This window comes from Dunckerocampus dactyliophorus, chromosome 5 (assembly GCF_027744805.1).
Source record: "Dunckerocampus dactyliophorus isolate RoL2022-P2 chromosome 5, RoL_Ddac_1.1, whole genome shotgun sequence".
Classification (NCBI taxonomy): Eukaryota; Metazoa; Chordata; class Actinopteri; order Syngnathiformes; family Syngnathidae; genus Dunckerocampus; species Dunckerocampus dactyliophorus.
The window spans coordinates 19,706,519-19,719,617 of NC_072823.1; the positions used below are offsets into that span (position 1 = coordinate 19,706,519).

The following is a 13,099-nucleotide window of genomic DNA, read 5'->3' on the forward strand; positions in this document are numbered from 1 at the left end:
ACTTGTGTGATTGGTGGAGGTAAAAAATGACATCACTCTGACCTCCCCAACATTTTAAATTGATTGTTTGCAAAAAAATATTGCAAATTAAGGACTAAAAAGACTACATCTTACATTACAACATATAGTACTCCTCTATGCCTGGGTTGCTCACACTTTTTCAGCCTGCGAGCTACTTTTAAAGATCTACCTCCTACTATAAATATAAAATACATATACTGTATATTTACTGTCTTGATAAATATGAGTATACACGGTACATGTATATTGGGGTGCACGCACTTTTTCAGCACATGATCTATCTCTTACTATAAAACACTTATATAAACCAAAATATATAAAATATTAAATATAAAAATAATATATCAAATAATAAAAAAAATATATAAAATCTAACCGGTAAACTTTTAAACTGCTATACTGAATACTAATGATTAGTATTTCACATTCACATTTTCAGAGTTCACAGGTAACCAAAGTAGCTGGTATCATTCCCAATAATTCACAATTCAATTCAAGATGACAATAAAGATAATTGCACGCAGTTTCTCAATAGTTGTGTACATAACATGAGTATGGGTAACATGTCTGTCACAATAGCTACGTAGCGTTCATTAGACACACAGTTCATGTGTTACGTCCAGTTAGCAATTGCTATCAAACGTTACCGATATACAAGAAATGAAAATGATTAAGCAAAAGACAATGCAGCCGAAGTCAAGGCAACATATTAAAAAGGTTTCAGCAATGGGCATTTTTCCAATTCATCATTAAATAATAGTTTAAGAAATGGAAGTGTAGAAAAACACGCATTTCTAGTTTGTATAGTTTCTATAGCCTATAGACGTAATGGGCACCCCTGCTCTAGAAGCTATGGAAATATTTCCCCGCAAGAGCTTTGAGCAATGTGGGAATAGGATCAGAGTTAAGTGCTGTGATCTTCCGGTCATGCCATGGCATCATTGGCATGAATGCTGTCCATCACTGTGCCTTCCATACTCCAAAAAATGACAACAGGCCCAACCAAAATGAGCTACATTGTTCTTTTCTTCAGCTTGAATTTAAACATGAAATCAGAAAAGCACTTTTTCTTGCATTCCGGTGACTATGCTAAAGAAAGCCATATAAAGCACACTTCCTGCTGGCCCTTTTTACCTGGATGGCTGCTGGGCTGAACACAGGGCAGCGGCGTGCCGGGCAGCGGTGTCACGCTCACCGACTCCTCCTGCCCGTTCAAAGCAGGGTACAGGGGCAGGACCCCCAGGGCCTTCCCGAGCATACGAGGCCCCAGGCTCAGCACGCGCACCTTCACATCGCGGTAACAGTGGTTGATCATTTGCAGGTGGACGTTCACCCGGGTCGTGATGCGGATCAGGCACTTCACCATGGTTGCGGCGTGCAGGGTGACGATCCTACAGTCCTGATGGTCACTGTCCCTGAGTCCAGGCCACGGAGTCGCTGTGTTGTCAGCGGGCTTCACTTGCACATTGTACGGTGTGAAGTGACAGGACGGGATCGGCTATCCTGGCACCGCCCAGGTTCATGACAAACATGGAGCAAAGGGCCCGGGCTATTTTCAGTAAATGTATTAATACCACCGTAACACACGCTGTCAGCTCTCCTGATGCCACAGCAACAAACCCCCACAGTCCTCACCCTAACCCCAGGCCACTGCTCTGTAGTTTTAGTTATCACAGGCATATTAGTAATAATACTAGTGATAGTAGACGTCATAGGCAACTTGATGGTACATACCTGTATACTGTATCATATGGGAGGATGTGCAGTATTTCACAAAAGTTAGTACATCACTCACATTTCAGCAACAGTTTTTATCATCTTCTCAAGAGACAATAGGTACATAAATCTTGAATGTACTTTAGAGTAGTCGGTGTACAGCTTGGAAATCAGTGTTCATTTACTGCCCACTGAAAGTAACTTTGCCATTATTCTTATCTAGACAGCTAAAAAATAATTTTTGGCGTTATCTTGGAGGTGCGTTTCCCTCAGTGAACTGCAGCTTCCTAGTGCCAGCAGCACTCATGCAGCCTCGGACATGACACCGTACACAAAACGACTCTAAAGTCGTCCCTCGCAATGTCGCGATTCAATTGTCACTCCCTCACTCCATTGCGGTTTTTCAAAAAAGATTAATTTGTTAATAATGATCGCTGTTTTGTGGTTGACTATATGGCCAATTATTAATCAAACAATATTGAAATATTGTAGGTAGGTACTGTATCTGTAGGTACTGTACAGGTATATGTAGTATTCTGGCCACTAGGCGTCAGTAATGTTCCATTATTGAGACATGACATTAGCTTACCATCACATTACATATGGTCATCCTGCATTGTCTGACGTGATAGAGTGAAAAGAAGTTCTCCTCCCATTCCGTGTGGAGGTGGTAAGTTTTTGGCATCCTTGTCCTTCTTCCCCACTCCATTTTAAACCCCTTCTTAAGTTTATAATGCAGTAAAAAAAAAAAAAAAAATCGAAGGCTAAATAGTTACCTCCCAAGCTTGCTAATGGTTAAAGCCATGGCCATCTCTTGCGTCCCCCTGCAGTGATACTGTAGCCTGTTTCATTTCTCTAGTGATGTCACTGGAGTAGATAAATGCTTCCTCAGATGTTAGGGGTGTACTTACCTTTGTCAAGAAACTGTATATACCATTAGTACTGCTTCTGTACTGTCATCTCTTCCCACCATCCTTCTATTCTCTGTCTCCTATCGCAACCCAACTGGTCCAGGCAGACAGCTGCCACTCGCATACGCCAATTTCACACAATGTTGCTGCAAAATTGGTGCACCACAGATATAACAATAGATTTTTTTAGATTTGTCTTTTGGTACATGGTATGTGTACAATACTTGTCAGACTGTGACAATCGCTTCCAGCACAGAACTGAGTTTCTCTGAGCTCCATTTTTATTTCAGTAAGGCCAGCTGTTCCAGGTTACGAGCCTGCAGGTGGTCCACATATACGGGACAGTACGGCTGTGTTGGCAGGTTGACTGACGCACACACCTGCAGCATGTCCCGCCAGCAAGTGGCAAACTGGGCCAAATGGCTCGAGTAACAACAGGTGTGTGTGTGTTTTCTCATGGAGGGGAGGAGCTTTTTAAAAAAAAAAAAAAAAAAAGTACTGAAATCTCATCTCTAAAAAACACATAATAACCATTTTGACTTCCTCCTGCATGAAACCACATAAAGTTCCATGCAATTTTCAGTCAGCTTGGACGCAATCAAGTGTCAGGAACGCTTACCCTCCATGATAGATATGTGCACAGCTCTCCTGCGTGTGCGTGGGACACTGCTGAGACGAGGTCCATGAGTGATGGATGGACAACTCCTGCTGGGAACCATGCCAGCCCTGCACAGACAGAACAGAGCACACACATAAACTTCACCATGCTGTCAAGTGTTAATCCACAATGCATTACACTATTGCAAGTATCTGCAGAAGCCTGGTGCAAAACTATATTTCCCGTGCACCTGTGTATTTCTGGAGGTTCCCGTTTGATTTTGGCACTCTGCTCCATCACCTCTTTTGCCACCCGACCGCTGTTGTAAAACACAAAAGGTGAATTTCCATCAAAGATGAAAAATAAGGCAGCAGCACAGTAATCTGTCCCCATTGACTGTGATTATTTATATGGGTTATGTGCTAAGAAGACAGGCTGGCAACACATCGACATCCTCCTTTGCAGTGTCCTCCCTTTCCCTGTAATCATTAATGAAGTCCTCTCATGTACCTGTAGCGGAAACGGCTGCCCTTGAAGAACAAGTTGCTGCTGGACACCGTGCGCACCTGACTTGACTTCTCCAGCCTGCAAATTCCAAATGAGAAGAAAAAGAGGAAGCAAAATGAACATAAATGTGCAAATAAGTAGCGTTGTTGCAGTAGTAGTGCGTCTTTAAACATTTGCAGAGCACTCCTGTCGTATAGACATACCTGCCAACCCTCACGGTTTCCACGGGAAACTTTCATATTTCTTTCTCATCTCCCTCCCGTTTAAATAGCTTCCCGTAAATTTCCTGTATTTTCACTTTCATCGAAAGACAAAAAAACAAAAAGTCGTACTGTATGTATGACAGGTTTGCATATAACATTGTAACCGGGGAATACGGCACGCGCATCTTTGTCCTGGTTGCACAGCGCAATATGACTAAGCAACAATAATAACAGAAGTAGGAATGTATACGGGAATGGTCAGAGTTTTACTGTTTACAAGGGTTAACTTCTTTTTAGACTTGTACGAAAGTTAAGAATGTTGCTTCAAACATTGCCTGTGCAGTTAATAAAGGTTTTATGATGGCCGCAGCTTGACTCTGGAACTGATTATTTATATTTCCATTATTTCCCAAGGGGAAAATGTGATTCTAAACCAGAAGAAATAAGAGTTTTACCAGCATTTCGAATTAGATATCAATAATCTTTGCTGCCTGAATGAATAAAGAAGAAAATAGTATTGCATTATTTAGCAGCTTCATGCATTGAATGAGCTGAGTCCTTGGGACGTCTCCATACACTATTCAATATGTTTATAGTGTCATAGTAAGTGAGACATTCATTTTTAATGCTGCCTTTTGCCTTCCAGGCTTGTGTGAAATATCAGTATAACCTAGTCACCCTGTAGACTTGAATGAATAAGGAGGTGACTGCTGCAACAACGTCAAAAGGTCACATGGTATAGTACTTACTTATAGAAGGCTTGGTTTTCCACGCCGCACTTCCAAAGGTGCTTGCATGCCTCTGGTGTGGGTGCAAAGTACGTTAGGATGATCTTTTTTTCCTGCACGTTAGAAATAGAAAAAGACGTGCAGGACAATAAAAGGCACTGAGGGGCAGGGGGGGGGCAAGGAAAAGCCAGTGTTTGACAACATGCATGGCAGCAAGTTGTGCCCTCACCTCCTTCTGGTTTGCATAAATGTGAAACGTCTTGCCCTCGAACTTCAGTTTGGTCACCTCGTTCCTGGCCGGGGGGGGGGAGCGCAGACGGGCTCATTAAGAATTGATGAAAAGCACTTGGAGAACAAATAAACAGCAGTAGAGCAGACAAAACAAAAAGGCGATAATATTCCCTGAAGGCAAACACGGAATGGGAAATGGGGAAACACGAGGCCTTCATGCACAGCAAGACACAGTTGGTCGCCTAAAAAAAGATCCTCGGAGAATCCAACTTTTGCAGTTGGTGATTCAAGATGGTGCGATTAATTAGACATATGCGCCCTCGCTAGCCTCATCTCTTTTCACAGGTAGCGATAGATACCAGCTGTGTGACTCAATGGCCACTTCAATAGGTACCCCTGCCGTCTCCTTATACTTGTAGTATCCAATACAATGGGACGTAGTATTAATAAAGCTAAGCTTTGATTGACACAGTCGTTGAGGGATTGATTAGAATGTTTAATTGTCATTTGTTTGTTTCGGTCCAAATCATTTTCCCAAAAACTTTGTGGAGAGTTGGACGGAAGAACATTTTTCCCCAAGTATTCTATAAAATATTTTTGTTATTTTTGGTAACCTAAATTTGAGTGTACTATAAATGGACATCCCTCACCTCAAAATAATGCAATATCATAAAGTGAATAGGAAAGGGAGGAAACACAAATAAATAGAAATAATAAGAATAATAACAACATTAAAACAACTTTCACAATGAAAACATATATAATTAAATATAAAAAATAAAAAGTCAATTACTATACTATTAAATATCTATGAAAGAAAATAAGGATATTAATAATGAATAACTATAAAATAATTTAATATTTACTTAAAATATATTCAAAATATATTCACAATTTAACTTTACAATATATTTAAATAATCTATAAAATATTACTAAAGTAAAAAGCTATTCTTGTTTTACTCTATAATATTTTAATAATAGCAAAAGCAATAATAATAATGTAAACTCACATGTATTTTTCTCAGGGAATAACGCGTGAATAGCAAGCATATGCAGGATGTGGTTATCTACATGCTGTGATTTTTCAGCCTTGCCGGAGGTCTGCATGCTACTTACCCCCACTTTGATTTAATAATATTATTAATATCGTAGTTGTAGTTTGCAGCGGTGTTGTGTGCATGATGCTGTGATGAGTGATGCAGTGAGAACTGCATTACATCGTAAGGAAAGGTATTTCTAATATTTATGCTATATTTTATAATAATTTTACACTAGATTTCATTCACCATTTAAGGAAATGCACTCTCTTGTTTCCCTGCAGAACCACAAAACCAAACGGTGTGAAGGCAAGGAAAGCCGGGTTCCCCGACACATCCTGGAAGACAAATACATACAAAACAGTGTAATATGCTAGCAGTGTGGAGGCATGTGTTGTTGTTGTTGTTGTTGTTTACAACCCACGAGCACTAGCCTACCTTGCATGGATGTGGATCAACACCATATGTCTCCAGCATCTGGGCTTTCTGCAGGAAATTACGCTCTGATGTTTCAGGTGTCTGTCCACTGAGAGGGGAAATAACACAACAAACATCAGAAAGTTGCAAAGACATTACACACTTATTGTATTATTAGATTTTTAAATCACCATTATTAGTGATTAAAGAGCAGCTGTGTTAAGCGGGAGAGAAGAGACCTGCCACTAGTGGGCAGCAGAGTGTCATCTAGCTGTACAATAGCGATTCCATCATTGTCGTGTTGCTTTGCAATTCATAAATAAATGCACCTTTTCAAATGTTTTCCTCTTTATTGTGCTCTCACTGCACGTTGTACCTTAGATATATAACTTAGAACTTAAACCTTAACGTGAGTGCAAACGCAATACAATACAATAAGGGAGTAGAACCACAGGATTTCTCTCAGCTCGTCAATGAAAAAAATGTAAAATAAAAATAATAATAAAAAAAATACAATGAATAAAAAGTACATTATTTTATCAGTAAATGCCATTTAAATGATAAATATGCTTTATTAATCCTGCGAGGGAAATTAATAATAATAAAATAATGTAATAATAATAATACTACATGCAAATTTTTTTTATGAATTTTATATATAGTGTGTATATAAATAAATAAATATATATATATATATATATATATATATATATTTTTAAATATATATATTAATACCTTTGTATTATTGTTAATACTGCCTTTAATTATTATTTTTATTTAATTATTACATTATTAATATTATATATACTGTATATAAATCATTTAAAAAATATCCAAGGTTTTCCCCAAAATTCACGAGTTAAATGTTGAACTTCTGTGCTCAGCATGACGCAGTACAGTTCTAGACTACTGCATAATACAACTTCAATAATGTTCAAATTAATACCGCTTAAGTTTGTATCTAACTATTTCTTTAAAAAGTGGCCGGTGTGTGTACATGTGTGTGTGTTTGTGTCTCTCTCTCTTTACTGTTAAAACCACACTACATCATCATCATCATCATCTCAACTGAGGACTAAGCATTAATAATAAGTGCTGTGAGTGGACATGAAGTGCTGTTTCATTGCACTGGCAATCATCAATGAGGCCAGCCAATGGCATAAATGTCAGAGCGAGTGTGAAGTACATAACATGTCTCCTTACATGAGCTCCGTCTTGTGTATGTCTGCGATCCGGCGCTCCAGTTTCTCCGAATGTTTGGGGAAAAACTGGAATTTGGAGCTGTAACCTTCAGGATGCTTCCCGGGGTCATAATCGCCGATCTCAGCTAAAAAGGAAGTAACAAAAAAAAAAAAAGTTCAGTGTCATATAATAGACGTCACAGATACACGTGGTGAACGCTATTAATGCTGCTTCACGCCACGCTACACTGGGATGACCCTGATGATGCTGAATTGTCTTCTGCAAGGAGGAGCTGCCCAGGCAGGCCATCTTTAATTCATGAGCCTCTCCCTCTAGGGAACCAGCCTGCCTAGCCTCCAACACTGCGCTTTCTATGATGTTATCTCCACCATGCATGTTTGCTAGAGGATGATAACAGGCCAGATAACCACTTCAAACATATTCCAATGTTGCCGCTGCTTTATTATTACTATATATGTGCTATTGATGTGAAGCCTGGTGGCGTACGCATCTTAATTTTGCATTTTTACCTTCCATGTGTTACATTCCATTACCTTGAAGGATGTAGGCTGCCAGCAAGGCAGCATCCGAGGTTTTACACAGGAGCCGGCCGTGGTAAAGGTCCCTTTTGATTTGCAGGAATACGAGATATCTGCAATGAAAAGGACAACAGTAAGATTGATGATCATAATTATGGCTGTAGACAGCCACAATGTACCTCAGAGGACATCCTTCACATTTGCTTTTTTACATGCCATGTACCTCCACTGTAAACAGACGCCATGGCTGGAGTAATCGCCAGGTGCTTTGTCAGTAAAAAAAAAAACAACAAAAAAACTCAAATAACCCCCCATTTTTAATAATACTGTAGTATTGTAGTGGTTACTTTTACAATACATTTCATTTCGTGATACTAGTTAACTATTAAAATATACCAGAAAAAAAATTGTTTACAATTAAAATTAAAATTTCATAGCTGTACCTAATGTGCATGTTCTGTGATCTGGCAAGAATAAAACAATTTTTAAAAACTATTAAGTTCACCGCCTCTATAGTTTGAATATTTCCTTTTGATTTTTGCTGGATTGAGTGACAAAGCAGGTCGGGAAAAGTGTTTAGGGAGATGCTGCTTCCACTAAAGCAGGGGTCTTCAATTAATATCGAGTAAGGTCCGTTTATGCAAAATGTCCAAACCTTTTGCCTCAAATTGCATCAGAACAGACTAGCTCATATGAATATCACATGTAATGAAACCCTGCACATCTCCTTATTGTTTCAATACAACACAATTAACGTGGCACCTACATTGAAAACAGGACCAAATGTTACATCATTAATAAAAGGTTTGACTGTACAAACAATACAATAAATAAAATCACAAATAGTAATTCAATAAGTGTCGCTTGAAAGTAAAAGCTGCAACAGTACGTCCTCCTTAATGTGGGATTTGCTTGATTTTGTCACATGATTCCTCTTTTTGTTTACCTTTGAGTAAGGTCTCTGCAGCAGAAGCACACTTTCCTTCACAACTCTCCCATCAGTGAAGGATTTTTTGTTTTGTCCCAATGTCCATACAATCCGTGGTCAACACTCATTTGCCCGTTTGTGTGCTGTAAATGAATGGGATATGACTCCGGTAGATGTTTCCTACTGGGCTATAAGCTATGTTATTATCCGCGCTCTCACATCAGACTTCGGTGGACACTTCCCCTCAAATGAGCTGTTTTGTTTCATAACGGTGTGTCACATTCCTGCTTTTGACCAGCGCTGTAGTTTCAGAGCATGAGACACAGCGGTTTGGCAATGGATTCTGGAAGAATGAACATATACTGGGCCGTCCATTCACGTTTACATTTTCTCTATTAACTTTTCTTACTTTGAAGCAAGCCGTGGTTCTCTCATTCACTTCTCGGGAACTAAACAAACAATGTCATTTGCTCATTTTGAGTGAAGTCACCGCATTTGCTGTCACGTAACTGTAATAACTGAAGTCATTACGCTCGCAATCTGCCCCTGCGATCCGTCCGCTAGCATGATTATATGTTAATATTACTATAGTACAGTTCCCATTCCCCTCAATTGGTCATGGGTCCGTATTCGGACAGAGGTCCGCTATTTGGTGAAGGCTGGGCTAAAGCCTTCAGCCTCGTCTCAGCATCCAACCAATTTGCTTGTCATGGCTGAAATTTAGCAGTGGGGAGGAGTGACACCCATATTAGACAACAGGAAAAACAAATCATGAAAATAAGACAGTCTTAGGATTGTTTTTCGTTATCTCCACTCATTCCCCCATGGGCTAATAACATTTGCTGTGTGGAGATTAGAGTGGCTGCTAATATTTGCCTTGTATAAATATCGACACCGCACAGCGAGACATCAGCGTTGATGAACAATTTCCATTGAGACAAAAGGCTTTGGATGAGCCTGCTGTCCCCGTAGAGCATGACCAGTGGGAGCCAATGAGCCTTGCAAGTGATTAATTACGATACCTCAGCACTACTATCACCATATTGCAACCTTCTCTCCTCTTTCTTCCACCTCTGCAGCTCCTCACTCGTCTTACACTCTCCATCAGCGCCCTTTCACGCCCTACTTACACATGCTACACATGTTACATGTCAATGCACCTCCAACTGAACACTTTTTGGGGATTTTTTTTTTTTTTATTAAGTTGTAATGAAATGTTAGTGTTACTGCCATATTTCATTCAGAGTTACCAGAGAAAGCTTTTTACATCACTGCAGCTAAACAAGTCCTTTTTGTAAACAGTATAATATTCATTTAACATGAATTATTTAGAAATAAGCTTTTAGAGAGCGTGCATAGTGAACAACAAGTTGCAAGCACAGTGCGGAGAAGAGAAAGCAAAGTTTTCTCACTCCCATCTTGGCAATTAGTAACTAAAATATTATATTAATATGATGCAACCACAATAATAAACAAACAAATCAATAAATCTTGTTATGGTGCGGGTGTACTTCTTGCTGTTAAAGGTTTTTAAGAGTTTTACCGTGTGATTTCCTCTTTGAGAGCAGCGGGATCTGGAGGGTAGAACTTGACTCGCAGACACATGGTGAACGGAGGCTGAGCTGGAGAAAAGAGCATTTTTGTAAACAGTTTCAAAAATGTTAAAATAAACCAACCTAGCCACTAACATGGTTGTCAAAGTATTTGTAATCAGATTTTTCGGTACAGTGCAGAGGCTGAGTTCCCACATGGAACACATTAAAGTGAGGAACAGGAAGGTCTACTTTGTAAACAAATAAAGTGCAGCCCAGTCTTTGCACAGAAAAGTCCAAACGGTCCAAACACCATAAAACACATACAAAAAGAAAATGATGCAAATTAAAAATGCTGCAATCACAGAAGCAGTGAAAAATAAAAAAAAATGCAAAAAACAAATGCTGCAAATGCCAAAAACACACGCAAACCCCTAAAACAACTGAATGAGAGAAATGCAGCAAGTTCAAGGAACAAAATAAAAGTCAGCCAGGCTCAGTGTTGCCAACTTGGCGACTTTGTCGCTAAATCTGGCAACATGCCAAACCTCCTTGGTGACATATTGTCTGAACAGCAGCTAGCAATAAATCAAGCGACCTTTTCTGGCTTTGTTGGAGAGTTTTCTGGTATTTGAGGACTTAAAAGTGAAAGCACGTATTGATCTGCAGTTTTTGTTTTCACTGAGAAGCAGTGGGTGCTGCTGACAGGTATGCTGACAGACCTGAGGGACAGCTGTCTTTCGAGACGTAACATTTTACAGTATTTTACAGCATCCAATTTTTTCCAATCCAGTGCACCTTTTCATCACACCAACTTGTCTTTAGAGACGAATATCCCTCAGGTCTGCTGCTCCTGTTTGCCTGGCTAACTTCCAGGTTGTTTCCTGAACCTGCAATATTTCTCTTACGCAGTTGTTGAGACTTTTATTTATTACAGAATTTTTACACACAAGCTAAGCACTTTTGTGTTTTGAATTTTGTTCCCTTACGGTTCAGAAAATCAACTGAACCATGACCTTATAACTGAAGCATGATTATGGCATAGCGTCATACCCTTAATAACATAGCCACTGTTGTCAAACATGACAATAAAGCTTTTTTGTATGTTTTTTTTGTATTCACATTTAATGAGATTGTTTTTTCCCTGAATTACGCAGGTCAAGGGTGACTTGTGGGACCAGCTGCCGAGCAACCGCCTGAGGTAACAAAAAAATGTAATAATAATGTCATAAAATGTAACAAGCACTCATAAACTCATTGGCCAACAAGTTGAACTGCTCCTCTTTGTGATTAATTGCTGTTTTGTCTGTCACAGAGATGCAAATAAACTTTCCTCACTGACTTGATGCACGTGTTGTTTTTAAAAGACTTCGTTAAAGATGCAGAAAGACATAGTACTTACATTTCATTTGTTTAGAAATGGAGCGTGTTAACTCCAACCAGTGCTGCATTGGAAGGAGAGCAGATGGATTAGTGACATCATTCAGCTGACACTTTCAATGCAAGGTGTCACTAGTGACAGCTCTCTCGCAGGCGTTTATGTCGCACAGTAATGTGGCGATGGTTGTTGCTGCGACACAATATGCCACACTGACAATTAATCCATACCCATTTAGGACAGAGGATGATAAAGTTCTTAATTGAACTGAACCTCACCATGCTCTAAACTAGTCCTGATGGCAGCGTCACTGTTGTCAGTGTGAAGGTTTTAATACTTCATGAATGGAGCGCCGCCACTACACGCCACTCGCTCGTAATTAAAGCAAACAACACGACAAGTTCTCCCTCTGCAGTGTTGTCCTCGACTACACCGAATGAAAATCCATATTTAAAGCATAGTCCACCATGTGATTCATCTTGAGTGCACATATGCTTCAGAATTGTTACATAACAACACATATAAACTGCATAGCAAGCCCTGTGTTCATCTGCGGTGCGGTGGACAGTAGGCTGTCCAGTGACGGCTAGATCAGATGAAGGCCTCTATATGTGGAAAATGGCACAAGTGAAGCTATTACTATTATTATACACTAATTGGCAAAATTAAAGTCATTCAGATTTACAGTATCCACATTTCAGCATGCATTTTACTATATAGTGCATCTTCAAGGCACAATACTATTCAAATGAAACTTGGATATGCTTTACAGTAGTCAGTAGTAGAACTGCAATCAATGAATCAATGATTCATCGATTATCCAATTAATCAACAAATATTTTAGTGGTGTTTTTTATTATTTCCTAATAATCGTTAGCTGTAGCCCTAGTCAGTAAAGCAGTAAAGATTTGCTAGCAACTTAAAATGACTCTAAATAGCTGGCAACAGAAGTGAGTAGCAGGATAATTGTCATGGTCCGGGGGCTGCATGAGTGCTGCCGGCCCTGGGGAGCTGCGGTTCATTGAGGGAAGCAATGAAGTTCATGAAATCATATTCAAAGCAATAATGGTGCATTGGAATACCACTCAGGTTGCACAGGTTGCTAGGGAAACGGTGTATAACAGATAGTGAGCAGGGCCAGTGTGCGTAATGATGACTGTACCTGTTGC

At 39.6% G+C, this 13,099-nt stretch overlaps 1 protein-coding gene across 4 annotated transcripts in view; it reads right to left on the bottom strand.

The window, feature by feature from the left end:
- Positions 1 to 13,099, bottom strand: part of LOC129181180 (FERM domain-containing protein 5) — a 64,119-nt gene that overhangs the window by 6,668 nt on the left and 44,352 nt on the right. For 3 of the 4 annotated variants that reach the window (XM_054775975.1, XM_054775973.1, XM_054775976.1), the window contains 11 exons: positions 11,955 to 11,997; positions 10,564 to 10,642; positions 8,108 to 8,205; positions 7,575 to 7,698; positions 6,393 to 6,480; positions 6,204 to 6,292; positions 4,914 to 4,977; positions 4,706 to 4,797; positions 3,757 to 3,831; positions 3,497 to 3,565; positions 3,268 to 3,374 (listed from right to left, as the gene is read on the bottom strand). In XM_054775975.1, the coding sequence (XP_054631950.1) occupies positions 3,268 to 3,374; positions 3,497 to 3,565; positions 3,757 to 3,831; positions 4,706 to 4,797; positions 4,914 to 4,977; positions 6,204 to 6,292; positions 6,393 to 6,480; positions 7,575 to 7,698; positions 8,108 to 8,205; positions 10,564 to 10,642; positions 11,955 to 11,997 (928 nt within the window). The remainder of the gene's footprint in view (positions 1 to 3,267; positions 3,375 to 3,496; positions 3,566 to 3,756; positions 3,832 to 4,705; positions 4,798 to 4,913; positions 4,978 to 6,203; positions 6,293 to 6,392; positions 6,481 to 7,574; positions 7,699 to 8,107; positions 8,206 to 10,563; positions 10,643 to 11,954; positions 11,998 to 13,099) is intronic. The other variant, XM_054775974.1, reaches the window with a different exon arrangement.